The sequence below is a fragment of the Trichechus manatus genome, unplaced genomic scaffold (assembly GCF_000243295.1).
Source record: "Trichechus manatus latirostris isolate Lorelei unplaced genomic scaffold, TriManLat1.0 scaffold00068, whole genome shotgun sequence".
Lineage (NCBI taxonomy): Eukaryota > Metazoa > Chordata > Mammalia > Sirenia > Trichechidae > Trichechus > Trichechus manatus.
The window spans coordinates 14,051,016-14,071,039 of record NW_004444004.1 but is presented as its reverse complement, the minus strand read 5'-3'; the positions used below and the strand labels follow the sequence as shown (position 1 = coordinate 14,071,039).

The 20,024-nt window shown below is 41.4% G+C and overlaps 2 protein-coding genes across 2 annotated transcripts; one reads left to right on the top strand and one right to left on the bottom strand.

Moving 5' to 3' along the window:
- Nucleotides 1-11,607: 11,607 nt before the first annotated feature.
- On the bottom strand, nt 11,608-18,132 carry NDUFA1 (NADH:ubiquinone oxidoreductase subunit A1). The gene is made up of 3 exons (XM_023734501.1): nt 17,964-18,132; nt 17,012-17,101; nt 11,608-11,761 (listed from the first exon to the last, which is right to left on the bottom strand). Exons 1-3 carry the CDS (start codon nt 18,063-18,065, stop codon nt 11,741-11,743), a joined length of 213 nt encoding a protein of 70 aa, XP_023590269.1. The 5' UTR covers nt 18,066-18,132; the 3' UTR covers nt 11,608-11,740.
- A 4-nt stretch (nt 18,133-18,136) lies between these two features.
- RNF113A (ring finger protein 113A) lies at nt 18,137-19,420 on the top strand. The gene has a single exon (XM_004379828.3). The coding sequence runs from the start codon at nt 18,347-18,349 to the stop codon at nt 19,370-19,372; it is 1,026 nt and encodes a 341-aa protein (XP_004379885.1). The 5' UTR covers nt 18,137-18,346; the 3' UTR covers nt 19,373-19,420.
- Nucleotides 19,421-20,024: the final 604 nt, after the last annotated feature.

Below are 20,024 nucleotides of genomic sequence, written 5' to 3'. Positions count from 1 at the left end.
AGTCAAAGCAAAGGACAGCAAAACACTTCCTGATTCAAAATTTAGGGCAAAGTTAGATTTGGGCAGGATCTAATCAAATGTGGCCGAGTGAGGGCACTTCAAGGTTAAAAGGCAGCTAGACTGTTCTTGGAAGGGGTAGGCCATGTTTGGAGCCCAGGACATTCCCCAACCTGAGGTCCATCCTCCAACACTAAAGGCCATAGACCCTGAGTACTGTGCTGGCCAGCCCCAGGTGGGTGGGTCCTTGAGTCATGGTGTCACAAAGCCCCCTCAGACAATTTCAGTCATCCTTGAGCACTCGGGGTCTGCCACAGGGTTGAGTGCCTCATTGAATAGTACCTTGCACAGAAGAAAAAAAACTACTGTGTAAAGCTGTTCCTCTGATAGCTGAATTCTTGACAGTGATGCCTTGGTGTTTTCTTCTTCCAGTTCAGGTCCATGGTCAAAACTACAGTGGGCTGCTCTTACACACACTGGCTGAAAACTCCAGCATTGCTCTAGGGACCTGGCCCTCCCCACCCCAAATACCAAGTTGTTAGAGGTAAGAGAGGAGAGTAGGTTTCTGGGGGCTGGGCTGTTTCTGGATTCTAGGAATAAATTATTATTAGTCCTAGAAGGACACTCTATCCGGTGAGTGAAACAGACATTCCCCGGTCAGACAGGTGGTAGACAGTACACAAGGGGACTTGCAATGGTATACCAAAGATTTTCTTAAACACCTGGAAAATCATGTTGTTTTCTTGAGCAAGTAATGCTCAGTGTTCCCATTATCTTCCCTACCTTCTTTCTACCGCCTTTAAGATTACACCTCTTTGGGGTCATAATCAAAATTGCATATTTCTTTTTAAATTTTATTATTTGAGTACTCTCTAGCCCAAATGTAATAAATGATCTCTCTATGTTTTCAGGAACCTGCCAACAAACAAAACAACAGATGACACACAAAATGTGTTCCAGCTAAAGTAGCAACAGGTAGTTTGGGTTTCCACTGCTGAATTCACAAGCAAGATCTGCCTGGCCATTTTCTCAGTGATATTCTTAAAAGAACAATTAGGTCTAAACCTGAATCAAGATTTGTGGAAATCCCAAAAGCAATTGTTTGGCGCTTCACTGCAAAAGAGCCTTTTAGGGGTGGGGAAACAGCAAAAGACACAGAAGGCACACTAATATGCCAAAGAAACCCTTTCAAAATAAGGGTTATGCAAACATAGCTTTGGGTTTATTCTATGTATTTCCTTCTCTTTGTCTTTTACCAAAAATGTACCAAAATGTGAAGGGTATAAGATAATTCTCAACCCCAGGCTTAGGGCACTGTAGGCCACAAAGTTCTGCTCCTGCTCCCTCAGAAAGGAAGAGTATACATCAGTGTATGCACACTTCAGAGATTAAGTAGTTGGTTTAGGGGAGGGGATGAGGTGTGTGTATGTGTGTGTAGAGGTGTGGGTAGGGGAGGTTATTACACAAGCACATCCAGACTCAAACCAATAAACTAAATGTCAATCTCTTTAGATATCTAGAATCAGCATCTACATACTTGGGAAAGACAAAAGCCTATAATTGTTCCATGTGTCTTGTTTATCACAGAAGTATAGTAGAAGAACTTGAGCTCTCAGGTCACAAAATTATCAGGGTGATATGGAATCTTGAAAACTCAGGATTTTTAAATGTGCTCCCCTTACCCTCTGCCCTCAACCAGAAGTTTCCTGGTAAGGATGGTGGGTTTCAACTCCATCCACTTGCCACTCTCCCATAGAATAGAGCAAGCAGCAAAAGCTGACAGGGGTAAGCAGGTGCTTGGTTCTCATGGTGGCATTAAACTACACTTTTCTCTCTGCTTTCGGAACATACCTTCAGAACAATTAATGTCTTCATTGAACTTACTACTGTTGATTGTATTTATTTTCAGTGCTCTGGGAATCCCCAAACTGCAATCACTCATTTTAACAGGGAGCCAAAGACTGCTGCTGCCAATGACACTTGGTTATGCACTGGGCCTGCGTGCCCTCCCGATATCACATTTGTGTCAGTGCCTTTGAAGGTCAGCTTGAGAGCTGTTAAAGGAGCGTTCCTAACACAAAGGAGGTTCAGTTATCCCTTCTACATGCACAGACTGCTTGACATACACGGTTTCATGTGCTAGTAGCCTCATCATCTGGGCACATATGCAGAGCACTTACTATCCTCATTTGACACTCGAGGGAACTGAGGCTCAGAGCAGTGCAGTGCTTACCCGACAGGCTTTGGAGTCTCCAGATGTTGGATCCTCACAACATTCTGTATCGCCACATCTCACATCAACTGTTAGGATAAGAAATGATTTGTTCTTTGCTGTCTCCACCTGAGGTTTATCACATGAGTAAGTTGGGATACACCCTTGGGAAAAACAAATGCCCCCAGAAGTGATAAAGCTTAGATTTACAGATGAGCCAAGGGAGAAACTGACATCTGAGGAGGAGGAGGAGGAAGGAGAATCGCTCTAGGATTCTCCTGAAGGAGGTAGGAATTCTTAAAAAAACACTTTCTGTTATGTTCCTTGATGGAAACCCTGATACTGTTTTCCTTTGTGCTTTTTAATAATTTCAGACACTAGAGGGAAAATTGTAATTTTTCCCTTTGAACATCTGGCTTCATTGGTTCTCTGGCTTGATTGTCACATGAAGAAGCTGTTGTTCTTAGCTGCCACTGAGTCGGTTCCAACTCATAGCGACCCTGTGTACAACAGAACAAAACACTGCCCGGTCCTGCACCATGCTCACAATCGTTATGCTTGAGCCCATTGTTGCAGCCACTGCGTCAATCCGTCTCGTTGACAGTCTTCCTCTTTTTCACTGACCCTCTACTTTACCAAGCATGATGTCCTTCTCCAGGGACTGTCCTCTCCTGATAACATGTCCAAAGTATGTGAGACGAAGTCTCATCATCCTTGCTTCTAAGGAGCATTCTGGCTGTACTTTTTCTAAGACAGGCTTGTTCGTTCTTCTGGCAGCCCATGGTATATTCAATATTCTTTGCCAACACCATAATTCATTGAAGAAGCTAGCAGAATTAATTACCATGAGACCTAAGTCTCAGATGAAACAGTACCCATGTTGTAAGCCATGCTTTTATTGTTCATTTAAAGTCTCATTTGTATTATCTGGATTAATTTCACTATAAAAACTTGAGTCCAAGCCTAACATATGGTTTTAAACCCTGGCTGATGATGTGTAATACCTTGAAATCTGGACATTAGATGCAGAAGTCCTTTTTTTCTGAAGGACAAAATATCAAGTCTCACACACATCAAAACCATTCTTTTCCAGAATGAAAAATACAAAACAGTTATTCACCTCATTTTAGATTTAACCCCTTTATTCCTCAAGATTTTTCTTCCCACTACTCATTATTCATTCTGTTATAAACAGTAGGATCCAACTGGACAAACCATATAAAACTGTATTTAATGAGAATGGGAGTGTAGAGAGTGGAGAGATGGCAAAAAAAAAAAAAAAAGAGGCTCAGAACATTGAAATTGTGTAAGTTCGAAAATTGAGGTGCCTGACTTGTATTAGAATGATCGGCCCAGGTCTGAGCCTCACTCCATCTTAGCTTTTGCTCATTTTCCCTGCAACTGTCAAAACCTTAGACAGACTTAAGTACTTGACAAAGGATCCCCACCACCACAGTCAAACTTTTAGGAGGACTCAAGTACCTTAGAAGGACTCAAATACATAACAAAAGAAACGTTTTTCTCTGGTTAAACTAAAGATATGGATGGAAAGAATGTTCCTAAGGGAGGGTCTTGGTACAAGACCCTTATCAGAAATCCACTCAGCAGCCCTCAGGAAATGTTTGAAGATAATTACCTTGTGACCACCCTGTAAGCCCCCCTCCTTAGTCATATATTTAAACTAACCAATCCAAATAGCCCACATTTGTGTTTCCAACCAATCACTGTAAAGCACCCCCCTTCGAGTTATCCTACCTCCTGCTTACCTAATCTTGCAACTTCCAATCAGAATGTTGTATCTTACCTCATAAAAATGCCTCTGTAACTCCACTATTTTGGAGCACTTGGTTTCACTCTGTGAGATCAGTTGTGTTCCCAGTTCGAACTGTCTTGAACCATTAATAAATCTCTTTGCTTTTATTTTTAACAGAGTACGCGTTCTTACTCACTGACAAAATTAATGCACGCTCCAAATTATACCTCTAAATTGAAAACAAAAGGAGACTAACGCTTTCCATACACAGAAAGTTGTGTTCTTAACTGCTAAGAATGCACGAGTATTTTAAGAGGTGTGATAACTTTCCACATGGCCCACAGTTGAGGATGAGCAGTTTGCTTACCAGTCTGGTATTCACCTTCCAGTCTAATGTATAATCTTTACCCCCTACTGTCCGTCTCCTCTTTTTGCCTTTGCCTTCTTTTCCCTCATATCTCTCCCTTATCTATGATCTAAAATATCAATAGACTCTGTTCATCAATTGAACAAAATGTCTGATTGTTTTTAATGGGTGAGTTTGTTGAGGTGGCTATGTCTACTATGTCTACTGGAAGAGTAACGGAAGATGTGGACTCTGCAATGGATAGATCTCAGTTTCTAGAAAAGAGGCCAAGTTTTCTGTCAGTCTGCTTTTAATAGGCTGTCTACTTCCCCTCCCAAAGTCTCAGGGTGCCCATTAACAAAAGTGCACATAAAGAACCCGGCACACAGGGGCTAGGTAACTGGGTATTGCAACCTTAATGATGGAGGTGTGCAAGCCATCACCAAACGTGAACTTGCTCTGTCTCTCTGGGAACAAAAGGGCTTAAAAAATAGCACTTGCCATATGCCAGGCACTGTTTGAGGCACTCTACATATATAACTCATTTAATCTTTGTCTTAGTTTCTTAGTGCTGCTGTAACAGAAATACCATAAGCGGGTGGCTTTAATGAACAGAAATTTATTTTCCTCACAGTTTAGAAGGCTAGAAGTCCAAATTCAGGACGCCGGCTCTAGGGGAAGGCTCTCTTTCTGTCGGCTCTTGGGGAGGGCCTTTGTCTCTTTTCAGCTTCTGTTCCTCAGTTCCTCGGAGATCTTCACATGCCATGTATCTTCCCCTCCGTTTGTGCTTCTGTGCCTAATCTGCTCCTTTTATATCTCAAAAGTGATTGGCTTAAGACACACACCCTACACCAACATAGTCTCATTAACATAACTAAGAAAAGCCTGTTCCCAAATGGGATCGCATCCACATGTATAGGGGCTAGGACTTACAACACGTATTTTTTGGGGGGAAACAATTTAATCCATAACAAGCCTCATGAAGGAGATAGGTGCTATTATTATCTGTATTTTACAGTGGAGGAAACTGGTACAGAAAGCTTAAGTGATGTGCCGAAGGTCAGGAATCATGAACATAGACTGGCTCCAGAATTTACGTTCTTGACCACCGGCTATACTGTGACTCCCAGGGTGGTACCCACCTCACCTGATTGTCTTGAAGATTCAAGGCAATAGTACATGTGAAGAAACTAGCACAATGCCTGCCACATACATTTCCGACGTTCATACCTGCCATATCTCCTTCCCGCTTCCCTCCATTATGAAAAGATTGTAACCATATCACAAAGTTACTTCAGTAAACTAGGATCGATCCTCCCAGAAAGAAATAAAAATGATGCGCGTAATGGTGCTTGCTGAGAGAAGTCTATGTCCCGTGAGGGGTGAGGAATGGCAGGCTAGGAACCCTATTCCCCGGGGTCGACTACAGCACTGCACTAATTAAGGACCTTTTTGCTGGACAGGGCCAACATACAGGCGAGGAGTAAAATCTAACCCTCTTCCAAAAGCTATGTCCGTTCTTCAGGGGTTTTATTTTGTTTTGCTAGCGGGGTGTGCAGAGGAATAAGAAAGGAGTGTGGTGTCTTTGTCCCCAAACAAGGGGCAGGTGGCACAGAAACAGAAGTAATCTCTGCTTCATGCAAATGTCAGTAATTACTCTCAAATCAAAAAGAAATGCTTGTTATTGCAAATGTGGCTGAAGCTAGATAAAGCACAGTACTAAAGGAAGATGTCTTAAGCGTTTTTGTTTTGTTCCTCTTTTGTTACATAAGTAATCTAGTCACATGGCTCAATTCAGAGAGTACAAAAGAGTATCTATAACCCAAAGTTTTATAAATTATACCTCAAAAAACTTGATTAAAGAAAAAGTCTCCCTCCCACCTGTCTCCCAGCCATCCGGTTTCCCCTGCCCAGAGGCAATTGTTGCTATTACTTTCTTCTGTGTTCTTCCAGAGATAGTCTATGAATAGATAATGAATATACAAACATATCTATCTATTCTTCTTTTCTGTTTTATTATGTAAGTGGTAGCATAATAAACACTATTCTGGATATTCTTGGCTAATGTTCTGCGTTAGTATTGTAAGACTTCTTAAAATTTTTTATATTTCCAATCTCCACTTTCCCACCTCCCATTCATTTTTCAACCCATTGCCATCCGGCATATGCCCTCGCCGCTTCACTAAATTTTTTCTGCCAAGGTTAACAAGGAGCCCTGGTGGTACAGTGGCTAAAAGCTTGGCTGCTAACCAGAAGGTTGGCAGTTTGAATCCACCAGCTGCTCCTTGGAAACCCTAAGGGGCAGTTCTACTCTGTCCTTCCTATAGGGTCCCTATAGTCAGAATCAACTCGATGGCAATGGGTTTTGTATTTTTTTTTAAGGTTACCAATCTGCTCATTGCACCCCTACTCAGAAACCTGTTAGTCATCCTAGTCTATTTTCCTTCTCCCTCCTGGCCAACTAAACACCATGGCATGTGCACATTTTACCTCCAAGTGTTTCTCGAGTTCTTCCTCTCCTCCCCATCCTTACTGTCACTGCCACAGCTTAGGCCATCATTATCTTGAGCCTAGACTGATACAATAGTCTCCTAGCTGGTCTTCCTATTTCTAGTCTTCTTCCTGGAACCCTCCCACAATACACTTTAAATCAGGGATCCTCCACTTCAGCACTATTGACATCTTGCTAAATCTTTATTGTGGAGGCCTACCATCTGCACTGTAAGATGTTTAGAAGCATCGCTGGCCTCTACCCACTAGATGTCAGTAACACATTCCCAACTGTATCCTGCAGAACAAACTCCCTCTGGCTGAGAACTACTGCTTTAAATGCATTCTATGCAGAGCAGCCAGGGGGATATATACAAATCAGCGGGTCCCTCTCCTGCTTCCTGCCTGCATTAGCTCCAGATTACCCTCACGAGGAATCCCAAGCTCCTGAGTGAGATAAGTTCTGGGCCTTGCCAAGCTCTCTAGTCCTGTCTCCCTCCTCCATTTCTTGCCTCACACTTTTTGCTCTTTGTTGTTGTTGCTAGGTGCCTTTGAGTTGGTTCTTGCAGCGCGATTAATTACTTTTGTGTGTGACCTTTCTAGCCATGGTCTTGTAACTCCCGCTCAGGTGATTGTGATAGGTAATTGTGGCCTACCAAGGGGACTGGTCAGTTTTGCCTTAAAAGAGAGCCAATTCCAGAGCAGAGGGGAGGTGTCCACCACCACCAAGGAAGGAGAGACCAGCAGGAAAGACCCAGCAGCAGAGAACCGATAGCAGGAGACTGTGTGGTGGGCTTCCTGGCCCACGGAGAGAGAAAGCTGAGTGACTTTGGGCAGAGGCCTAGGGCCAGGGAGAGGCATACCTTCGAGCACGGCTGGGGAGAGGCTGTCCTGATGAAAGAAATGTATCCTGAGTGTTCCTGAGCCTGAACTGTAATGATTACTTCCCTTATAATAAACCCTATAATTGTGTATGGTCTTTGAGTTCTGTGTGGCCACTGTAATGAATTATCAAACCCAGCAGAGAAGTAGAGAGTGCTGTGTGAGGGATGGTTGGTGTCAGAATTAGTAAAGATGGTGGAGAAAGGAGGCTTGTCTGGCCTCCACCTCATGGGAGTCAGCCTTGCACTGTTGATCTTGGTTCTTTTGCCCCCTTGTGGGGCTGAAGGAGGTCAGACACTGCCCCTAAGCCATTTTTACAGTTCTGACTCATAGTGACTGCATATACAAAGTAACGAAACACTGGCCAGTCCTGCACCATCCTCACAATTGTTGCTATGTTTGAGGCCATTGTTGCAGCCACTGTGTCAATCCATCTAGTTGAGGGTCTTCCTCTTTTTCGCTGACCCTCCACTTTACCAAGCATGATGTCCTTCTCCAGGGACTGGTCTCTTCTGATAACATGTCCAAAGTATGTGAGACATAGTCTCACCATCCTTGCTTCTAAGGAGCATTCTGGCTGTACTTCTTCCAAGACAGATTTGTTCATTCTTCTGGCAGTTCATGGTATATTCAATATTCTTCACCAACACCATGATTCAAAGGCATCAATTCTTCTTCGGTCTTCCTTATTCATTGCCCTGCTTTCACATGCATATGAGGTGATTGAAAATACCATGGCTTGGGTCATGTGCACCTTTAGTCCCCAAGGTGTCATCTTTGCTTTTTAACACTTTAAAGAGGTCTTTTGCAGCAGATTGGCCCAATGTAATATATTGTTTGATTTCTTGACTGCTGCTTCCATGGACGTTGATTGTGGATCTAAGTAAAATGAAATCCTTCACAACTTCAGCCTTTTCTCCATTTATCATGATGTCACTTATTGGTCCAGTTGTGAGGATTTTTGTTTTATGTTGAAGTGTAATCCATACTGAAGGCTGTGGTCTTTGATCTTCATCAGTAGATACTTCAAGTCCTCTTCGATTTCAGCAAGCAAAGTTGTGTCATCTGCATACCGCAGGTTGTTAGTAAGTCTTCCTCTAATCCTGATGCTGAGTTCTTCTTCATATAGTCCAGCTTCTCGGATTACTTGCTCAGCATACAGATTGAATAAGTATGGTGAAAGGATACAACCCTGATGCACACCTTTCCTGATTTTAAACCATGCAGTATCCCCTCGTTCTGTTTGAACGACTGCCTCTTGGTCTATGTACAGGTTTCTTATGAGCACAATTAAATGTTCTGGAATTCTCATTCTTTCCAATGTTATCCATAATTTGTTATGATCCACACAGTAGATGCCTTTGCATAGTCAATAACCCATTGCCATCCAGTCGATTCCGATTCATAGTGACCCTATAGGACAGGTTAGAACTGCCTCATAGGGTTTCCAAGGAGTGGCTGGTGGATTTGAACTGCTGACATTTTGATTAGCAGCCGAGCTCTTAACCACTGTGCCACCAGAGTTCCTGCATAGTCAGTAAAACACAGGTAAACATCTTTCTGGTATTCTCTGCTTTCGGCCAAGATCCATCTGATACCAGCAATGATATACCTTATTCTACATCTTCTTCTGAATCCAGCTTGAATCTCTGGCAGTTCCTGTCGATGTACTGCTGCAACTGCTTTTGAATGATCTTCAGCAAAATTTTACTTGTATGTGATATTGACATTGTTTGATAATTTCTGCATTCTGTTGATCACCTTTCTTTGGAATGGGCACAAATATGGATCTCTTCCAGTCAGTTGGCCAAGTGCAGAACTACTTGTAGATCTTTCCCACACAGCAAGTTTCATGTCTCCACTCATGCTTTTCCCTTGGCCTAGCATGGTCTTCCCTTTCACCCCAACCTGTAAGCCTGGGTGAATCCCCCTGCCCTTTCCCCTGGGTTCCCACAGCACCTCCTGCAAGCTTCTATCATAGCTCCTGGAGGGCAGGGGTGTGTCTTATTCCAATCTGTAGCACAGTGCCTGGCAGGTAGCAGTTACTCAGCTGATTTTTATTGAAGTGAACCACGAAGTTCAGTTAAAGTGCATTAGATTGGGACTCAGAACACCTGGGTTGTCCTAGTTTTGCCACTAAATGATAGCTTCCCATCTCTGAAACTGTTTGTCTGAGGAATCAGTTTGGACCAAGGGCCCAAGGTTTGGTCTAAGGGTCTTTTCTAAGTTTGAATTGCTATGATTCTAAAGTTTTGTTTTTTTTTTCCTGGTAAATATTCCATTAAAAATGTTTCCAAGCAAAAGGTGAGGTCATCCTCTTGCCAAAAATCGAGATCCAGGCCACATAGCACCACTATAATCTTCTAGCTTCAACGTGTTATAATCTGGTTCACTCCCTGACAGCAAAATGTAAGGCTCAATTCCATTACTGAACACTTTAATCAAAGATTCTATAGAAGAATCCTGATCAAAGGGGGGAAAATGCAAAACAATTTCGAATTCTCATCGACTCTAGACTTCCCTGGAACCATGGAGGCTGGATGAACCCCTGAAACTATTGCTCTGAGATAATGTTTAAACCTTAAACCAAACACATCCCCTGAAGTCTTCTTAAAACCAAACAACAGTTTAGCTTAACTAGTAAAAAATGTTTACCTTGAGCATTATGCTCTTTTAAGAACTATCTATATGGGATCAAATTGACAACAGCAACTTGAAAGATTAGATAGGAACCTTAGTGGGCAGTGAGTTTGTTAATGAGGGAGGAACAACTTGAAGAACGTAATCAGTGTCACTGAATTGTACATGTAGATACTGTTGAACTGGTATACGTTTTGCTGTGTATATTCTGAACAAAAAAATAAAATTTCTAAAAAATTAAGGTCCATTTATAAGTCATTTGATATTTTCCATAGCAAATGCCACAGAAAGGGAGGTTAAGAATTTGGACCTGAAAGCTGAACCTGACCAACTGATTCTTACCTGTCATTTTATAACCCCTCACCATACAGCCCTGCAATTCATCTAAGGACATAAACTTAGTTGATGACCTCCCCTCCCCCACAAATGGTTGCTGTGTCTGCTCTACACTGAAAGAAAAACCAATGTTTAAGCATAGGCTATGTCTTAGATACCATACAGAATGCATGAAAGTTGAAGGTGCAATCTGTTTTAAAACTGTCCTAACCAAAAATTTTAAACACTTTATAAGATTCATCCAGAAAAGGAACTACAAAAAAACTTTTCCTGTATTCTTCTAGTAAAACATTTAATTGTTGTAGTTTAAGTGAAAGTTTGTAATTCAAGTTAGTCTTTCATACAAAAACTTATAGTTATGTGACCCTAACTGCTCTCCCTATACTGTGACAGCACACTCCTCCTCTCCACCCCGGCTTCCCCATGTCCATTTAACCAGCTCCTGACCCCTGCCTTCTCATCTCACCTCTGGACAGAAGCTGCCCATTTATTCTCAAGTATCTACTTGAGCTAAGAAGCACTCTTCACAAGTATCATTTTATGTCCCATAGTCCAGTCTAATCTTTCACTGAAGGGTTGGCCTCAGGAATGGTTTTAGTTCTGGGTTGACAGAGTCCGGGGGCCATGCTTTCTGGGGTTCCTCCAGTCTCAGATCATTAAGTCTGGTCTTTTTTACTAGAATTTGAGTTCTGCACCCTGCTTTTCTCCTGCTCCATCAGGGACTCTCTGTTGCGTTCCCTGTCATGAAACAATGGTTTTTAACATACTAATATCCGTAACAACAGTAGCAACTACCATTTGTGAAGATTTAGGTGCTAGACATAGTGATAGGTACTTCGTTTACCTATGTCTAATTTTACAAGCCTCAGTTGCCTTCTAGTTTAAGTGATAAAAGCTACTGAATAGATTGCTTGATCTTGTGTAGTTCTGTTAAGAAAAAGTAAAGAAAACTTTGGTTTTTCTTTGTCATTTTATTTTTATTAAGCACTACATAACGCACTACATAATACATTGCATAAGCTTCTGCAGCAGGGGTAGGTGAGCATAACTGAGTTGTTTTTTCACCAGTCAGAACAATGCTTCCTTAGTCAATGTTCTCCAAGCCCTGAAAAACAGATTTTAAAAAGAAATTGTGAGAATTCTGTTCTCCCCAAAAGTATAAGATCTCTTATTTGCAGTCACCCAACAGCATTCTCTATCTGCTATGATAGTTAAGATTTACATGTGAATAAAGGACTTGAAGGTGGGCTTGAGGATTTACAAATTCACACATGGAAAAATACAAGTATAAAAAAACAAAATCGATCTAAAAGGAAGAGAAGACAGTTCTTTCACACCCCAGATTTCTCCAACTGCAACAATAAACTGGATTCCATTCTATATTCACTAAAGTAAAAAGAACTATCATTAATTCCAGTTTTCATTTCTGATAGCAGCAAACATACCACTTTATCTGAAAAGCTCCCCCCCTCCACTGCAATTACAGTTAAGCAACAACTTAACATCTGGATCCTTATATAAAGCACCCTCAGTGAGTTAGAGAAAAATAAGGTAAAATCCATTTTATAAAATAACAGTTAACATGAGGTAGATACTATTATCTGCATTCTACTTTTGTACAGATGAAGAAATGGAAGCTTAAGAGAGGTTAAAAGTCACTTGCACAAGTCAGCAAGGAAGTAGCAAAGTCAGAATTCAAGTCCAGGCACCCCAACTCCAGAACCCTTGACTTGTAATCACTACACTATTTTAAGACCCACAACCAATATTCCATTATCTCTTGGTCAGTTATAATCAAATACTTCAAAAGCTATAAAAGATTAATCAATGGCAACAGGTGCTAAAGTAACAAAGTCTAGGTATTTTGTTTATTGTGGGAAGAATCACCTGGAAAGAAGTTAGAATCGCATATTCCTAGAACCCATCTCTTAGAAATCCTAATTCATTTGGTCTGGCCAGGAGCCTAGGAATCTGTATTTTCTCTGATAGGCCAGGTGATTCCAATGGAGGTGATTCTTGGACCATCCTATGGGAAACACTGCTCTAGATGAGTGGATATTTATGATCACATTTATTAGACCAGATTGTCTCAAATATCAGCACTATATTGAGAGGCACATCAACTAGGTTGAGTCCTTATAATGTTATTTAATCACACTAATCCTGTTTTCTCAACTATAAGATGAAAATAATATTTACCTCAGGTTCAATATGAAGAATTAATGAGAAAGGAGAAAATATAAAAGAGTAGATAAAAACTTGTAAAACATACTATTAGGTTAAACCACATGAAAAATGACCATTCCTGACCTATAAAAACAGCAATTTCATATGATCCAATCAAATATAAAATTATGATGATTCTTTAAATGTGGTATTGGTGCAGGAATCCATAGACCAACGGAGTATAGACCAGCACATCTGTGAAATAGGCCCATGAACATATGAAAATTTAGTTTACTAGGATAGTACATCGAATAAAAAATGGACTATTCTATAAACAGATGATTGTGATAACTGGCTACCTCTTGGAGGAAAAAAAGTTAAATCTTCACTTTACATTACACATTATACCCCAAAATAAATTGTAGATGGATCAAAGAACTAAATGGGGAAAAAACCTGTATCAGTATTTGGAGAAATTACAGGAATATACTTTTATAATCTTGGGTAGAAACCCAGAATCCAGAATGATAAAACTTGATAAACGGAACATCAAAATTAAACACTACTATTGGAGCCCTCGTTGCACAGTGGTTAAGAGCTCGGCTGCTAACCAAAAAGGTCAGCAGTTCGAATCCACCAGCTGCTCCTTGGAAACCCTATGGGGCAGTTCTACTCTGTCCTATAAGGTCGCTATGAGTCGGAATCAACTCAACAGCAACAGGTATGGTTTTTTGTTTGGTTATACAATGAAAGACATCATGAAGTGAAAAAGACAAGCAACAAATTGGGAAAAATATTTGCCATATGTAAAACAGACAAAAGATTAATATCCAGAATATATAAAGAACTCCTATGAATCAAAAAGAAAAAGACAAATAAAAATGAACAGAGAAAGGATACGGGCCTGGAGATCTGCTTCCAAAAACTTAGCCGTTGAAAACCCTATGGAATGTAGTTCTACTCTGACACACATGGGGTTGCTATAAGTCAGAATCGACTCCACAGCAAGTGGTATTTTTGTTTTAGGTTTTGTTCATTTAATTAGGCAAAAATTAAAATGGATAATATCTAATGTTGGTGAGGATGAGAGGAAGCAGGTACTCTCATATTTGGTTGCTGGAAGTAGAATTTGATACAATCTTTCTGAACGGCAACATGGCAGTATCCCTCAACATTTAAAAGGCACTTCACCTTTGCCCAACCATTCCACTCCTAGGAATTAATCCTACAAAAATACCCATACTCTCATTTCAGGCACCACCCTGGGTCCCCAGGCCTCCCACCCTGCAAAGGTCATCTCCTTTCTGGAATACTCTCATGTGCCCAGTTCTGCACTCCTCAGGTAAAGAAAGGTTCCTGCCTGATTCCAGACTGCTCAGAGGAAAATCAGAAAATAAAACCTACAGGCAAATATCAATGAATCACAGATTATTCTGCCTAGAGAAGAGAAAGCTGAGGAAGAACTCCAGAGTAGCATGGTCACAGATGTTCTTCACAGAGGACTAAACAAGTGAGGAAGGCAGTGATGTGTGAGTAAATGCTTAACAACTGGCCCTCCTGGGGAAAAATGCAGGTGTGTATATGTATCTGTTATAAATTTTACTGAAATAAAGTATGTGTATGACACAATGTACAAATAATAATAAAATAGGTAATATTCTTCACTGTAAGTCCCATGTAGCTGATTTTCACAGAATGCTTTCCTTGGTTTTTCCCAAACTTTTCTATCTGTTGCTAACCCATGGTTGCAATTCACCTATGATATGACAAGTGGAGTTGCATCCCAAGTCACTAACTCTTTTCCCAATTAACTCACTGTCATTAAAACAAAAAAACACAAATGTGCCTAAAGAAGGCAAGTGCTAGAACTTTCACTGCAGTATTATTTGATCAAAAAATAAAAATAAAAATAAAAAAGGAAATACCTCAAGTATTCTTCCACCAATAGAAGAATAAGCTATGATTATCTGTGGGACTTGTGCATCAAATACCTATGATGCACACTTTCTGTCAGGGATTAAAACGGCACTATCATTTCTTCTTATGATCAGCTACGGTCTATGTTAAATATAACTTTAGATGATTCTTTAGGTGTTTCACACCACAGTAAAAAGAATGTAGACGAGGGTTTCTCAACCTTGGCACTACTGATTTTTTAGACCAGATGATCCTTTGTTGTGGGGGCCTGTCCTACGCATTATAGGAATGTTTCACAGCATCTCTGGTCTCCACCCATTAGGTGCCAGTAGCACACCCCCCCAAGTTGTGACAACCAAAAACATCTCCAAACATTGCCAAATGTCACCTTGGGGGCAAAACCATCGCCGGTTGAGAACCACTGATATAGACCTATATGTACTCATGAGGGAAGATCTCATCTCCAAGATGTACTATTAGATAATAATAAAAGAATAATATGTACAGGATGATACCATTTGTTTTTTTAAAAAAACTATTATTTATAAGTAACATGCATATGTACGGGAATGCACAGAAAAAAAGTCCAGAAGGATACATAACAAATTGAAAACAATGGTTACCTAGGGAGAAAGGAGTAGGACTGCTTGGATATCTATGCATGTTAGGGTGCGGGAGAAAAAGGGCCGTTGCTTTTTACTCTTTGTATTCTCAAAATTTTATACAATGCATTCATAAATTACTTACATAATTTAAAAAAAAAGAAGTTAAATGAACTTGGATAAAGCACTCTGTAGACGGTAGGGCACTGAACAAATCTAAGCTCTCATATCAGCTGCCAAAAGGGATTTAGACTGGTGTTTGATTGTACTTGGCTCATGATTTCATCCACAAACAAGTACCTATGATGCACAATTTCTGTCAGGGATTAAAACAACACTATCGTTTCTCCTTATGATCAACTACAGTCTATGTTAAATATAATGTTAGATGATTCCTTAGGATAAAGTACTTCTTCCACTGCGATTCAGAAGGTACTATCAATTAGTCTTTATGTGTATTCAAAATCTCAAGAAGCAGCATTAGGCTCAGCTAAAGTAAAATTAAAGTGATCTGACCATCAAGTCCAAAACTACAGACTAAAACAACTCACCAAATTCCACGTTCTCCCCTCTCTATCAGCACTGTACCTTCTCTTTTATTCCCCACGGTATCTTAGGGCTTATTTCCTTCACTTCCATCTTAAGTCTATTGACACTTTGTGTTTTCCCTTGGTTTTGATACACACACCCTTTGATCTGGTGTAAAAAACGTCTGCCCAGATATCAATCTGCATTTCCCCTAGATTATGGCTTCTAACCAGACTTTTATATTTCCATGAAAGATACTATGGTTAGATTTTGGGGTACTAACAGTTTTGTAGATAGATTATTGAAATGGAAATAAACTGCTGTCAAATGCTAACAGTAAACTGATGGTAAATGTACTGTTTCAAGGAATTTCAGATTACAGTATTTACAGATTTTAAGATCTACATTACATTATCTAGGTATCACTGAATTCAAGTCCATAACTTCCAATGCCCCTGAGCCAAATAAACCTTAAAAAAAAAAAAGACAACTTAAAAATTAACCAGAAGGGAAGGAAACAGTCATTGAGCTTCTATCAAAGATAATGCTGAGCTCCTCACACAGGTATCAAATACTGTCATACCACAAAAACTCTATCAGGTAGGCTTTAACAGTTTTGTCCTACAACTGAGGAAACAGAGAGTTAGACCAAAAAAAAAAAACCTAAGTAGAGCAGAGATTCAAATACAAGTTTGTCCAACTCTAAAGCTCATGTATTTCCCACTTGGATACACAAATTAGTCCTTTTAATTGATCCTCTTTTCCTTTCACTAATATACCACTGTCAGTTGGATTATATTTTTAAAATCAAACTTTGGGGCTTACAGAATTTACAATGTTTAAAAACGTACATATTTATACAGAAAACAAGTGGTCAAAAACTAGTCTCCTGCATTACACAGGCCAGTAAAATCTCAGAAACAATTTGGGAAGTGACAACAGCATTACCAATTTTTTATTTTGACATTATGAGGTCATGAAAAAACTACCAACTGGACAGGTAGTATACTGCAGGAGCTAAAGACACAGGCTATGGTTCAAATCTCAGCTCTACCACTTCCTTACCAGCTCATGACCTGGGACAAGGCATTACCAGAACCCACCTCAACCCTGACAGATGGTTGGCATCACGGTCATCTTACCTTTGATACATAATAACAATTCACCCCAGAGACCCGCCTATCTCTTTCCATCAAACTCCACTGATATGGAAAATGGGCAATCCTTTTCTCCTACAAATAAAAAACAATTATTATCACACTGTATAAAGATGATAGACCCAATTGATGAATATTAGAACTTTAAAAAAGTAACATTCTAGAAAAAAGGATCACCGAAATATAAACCAAATTAACAAAACCATAATCTCCTAAATAAAAACCAGACCACTAAATTTTAAAGATGGTAAACATGACTTCTTACACCTTTCTATTTTAATCAGCATCACTGTCTTTATGTCTTTCCTTTTTTATGAGAATAATTTACTCGTTACCCTTTTATGACTCCAATGAGCAAAAACAATAGCGGTGGGTAACATGTGAAGGACAATCAAAAACCAGAAAGCAAGTAATTTTGTTCTATGACTGTATTCTAGAGATGACGTGAAGGGCTAGGAAGAGGGAAAAAATTAAAACCTGATGAGAAAAACGGTGTCTTGTGGTAAATTCCTAAAGACTTGCAAGAGAAAACAGGGAATTAAAAACGTCAAGGGAAAAACCAAATTAAGAGTAATGCGGATGCGAGAAATCAAAATCAAAACCGAGCAAGAAAGAAGAGAGATTAGCGATCGGGGGGAGTGAGAACAAGACTAATCTCTCCCTTGTTTAGGAGTTTGGACCCACCTCTTCTCATCTCCTAATCTCTACTCTGCCTTTTTGCCCACTCTCCTGTGAAAAGCAACTAGCTGTTTCTTGCTGGAATAAGATGCGGTTTCTATCGGACTTCATTCCGCAAGTATCCGCTTTCAGGCAACACTAAAAAAAGAGGAGAGCCGACCTTGGTATTCCCCACCTGAGAGAGAAGCACCGGATCCTAAGGGCCTCCCTGACCAGCCAGTGTGCAGTGTCGGCGCTGAGAGTGGGGAAGCCGCCTTACCTTTCCCCCGTGACTGAATTTGTGCATGTGCGCAGTGATCACTCCTGGGATGAGCAAACACGTTGTCATGACGGCAATTCCGGGGAGAATCTCGAACCACATCGCGACAGAGCCCCTTCTAGAACACTTAAAGGTGACCCGGTCCGGCTCCTTTCCCGGTAAACTCCGCGGCGCTCCACGAGCGAGGAAGCGTCACGCACTTCTCCGGAGGAAGCGACGGAGTCCGGTAGGGCTCAAGAGTGTGCGCGATCACGCCCTCGCGCTTTAGTGCTTTCGCCGGCCTGTTTTCCTCCGACACGGAACAGAGCGCAGGGCGTGCAGTGATGTGACAGGGCCTGCGCTTTCCTGCACGCTGGAGCTGTTTTGGAGCTCGGTACTCCAAAATGGCAGAGCAACTTTCTCCAAGAAAGACGGCAGACCAGGTATGCACCTTCCTTTTCAAAAAGCCTGGAGGAAAACGTGCTGCAGGCCGCAGAAAGCGCCCTGCCTGCGACCGAGATCCCGGAGAAAGCAGCAGCAGTAGTGAGGAAGGCTGCACTGTGGTTCGCCCGGAAAAGAAGCGGACGATCCACAATCCGATGATACAGAAGACGCGTGGCAGCGGTAAACAAAAGGCAGTTTACCGCGACTTGAGTAGCGAGGAGGAGAATGAGCCCGAGAGTCTCGGCGTGGTCTACAAGTCCACCCGCTCAGCGAAACCCGTGGGGCCGGAGGATATGGGTGCAACCGCTGTCTATGAACTAGACACAGAGAAAGAGCGTGACGCACAAGCCATCTTTGAGCGCAGCCAGAAGATCCAGGATGAGCTGAGGGGCAAGGAAGATGACAAGATCTACCGGGGAATCAACAATTATCAGAAATACATGAAGCCCAAGGATACGTCTATGGGCAATGCCTCCTCGGGGATGGTCAGGAAGGGCCCCATCCGAGCTCCCGAGCATCTACGTGCCACGGTGCGCTGGGATTACCAGCCCGACATCTGTAAAGACTACAAAGAGACCGGCTTCTGCGGCTTCGGAGACAGCTGCAAATTCCTCCATGATCGTTCAGATTACAAGCATGGGTGGCAGATCGAACGTGAGCTTGATGAGGGTCGCTATGGTATCTATGATGACGAAAACTATGAAGTGGGAAGCGATGACGAGGAAATACCATTCAAGTGTTTCATCTGTCGCCAGACCTTCCAAAACCCAGTTGTCACCAAGTGCAGGCATTATTTCTGCGAAGGCTGTGCACTGCAGCATTTCCGCACCACCCCACGTTGCTTTGTCTGTGACCAGCAGACCAATGGCGTCTTCAATCCAGCGAAAGAATTGATTGCCAAACTGGAGAAGAATAGAGCTGCAGGAGAGGGTGGTGCTTCCGATTTCCCAGAAGACCCCAGTGAGGATCCAATTCCCATTATTTAAGTGTCTCATATTCTCCAATCTCAGAATAAATGTTTTGTTGTTTTGGAATCTTAATTGTGTCCTTCCTTTTTAGGGATAGTGACTTAGAGGAGAAGGCAGGTAGTGAAGTAGGGTCCTGAATGACTTGCAAAAGCATCAAGGTAGGTATAACCTGGATTTTAAGCCCTGAGATAAACACTTTATCTGTGTGTAACATATACTTTTCAGAACCTTTTGGCATAGATTATGGGGATGGGATTTTGAAGTTCGAGAAAAGAGCAAGAACTTGGTTGAAGTAACCAAGGCTGTGATGGAAGCAAGAACTGGACCTATTTATTATATCACATTTCTGTATCACTTAGTAGCTTGCTAAGTATGTTCATACATCTTTGTTGGGAGCCCTGAGGGCCTGTACTAACTTCAAAATGCACCAGAGCCAAGATGTGTGATTGGGGGTGGAAGGGAGGATGGGGTTGAGAGAGGTAGCTAGCACCACAGGGTGCATGTATGGTAAGTGGTCCTTGTTCTCTTTGAAGCACCTATAGGTAATCCCCCCTACCCTTTAATAGATGATGGAAATAGTCTATGCTGTGCTGTCCAGTATGATAGCTACTAGCCACATGTGGCTATCGAGCACTTGAAATGTTGCTCATGGCCAAATATTGGACATCGC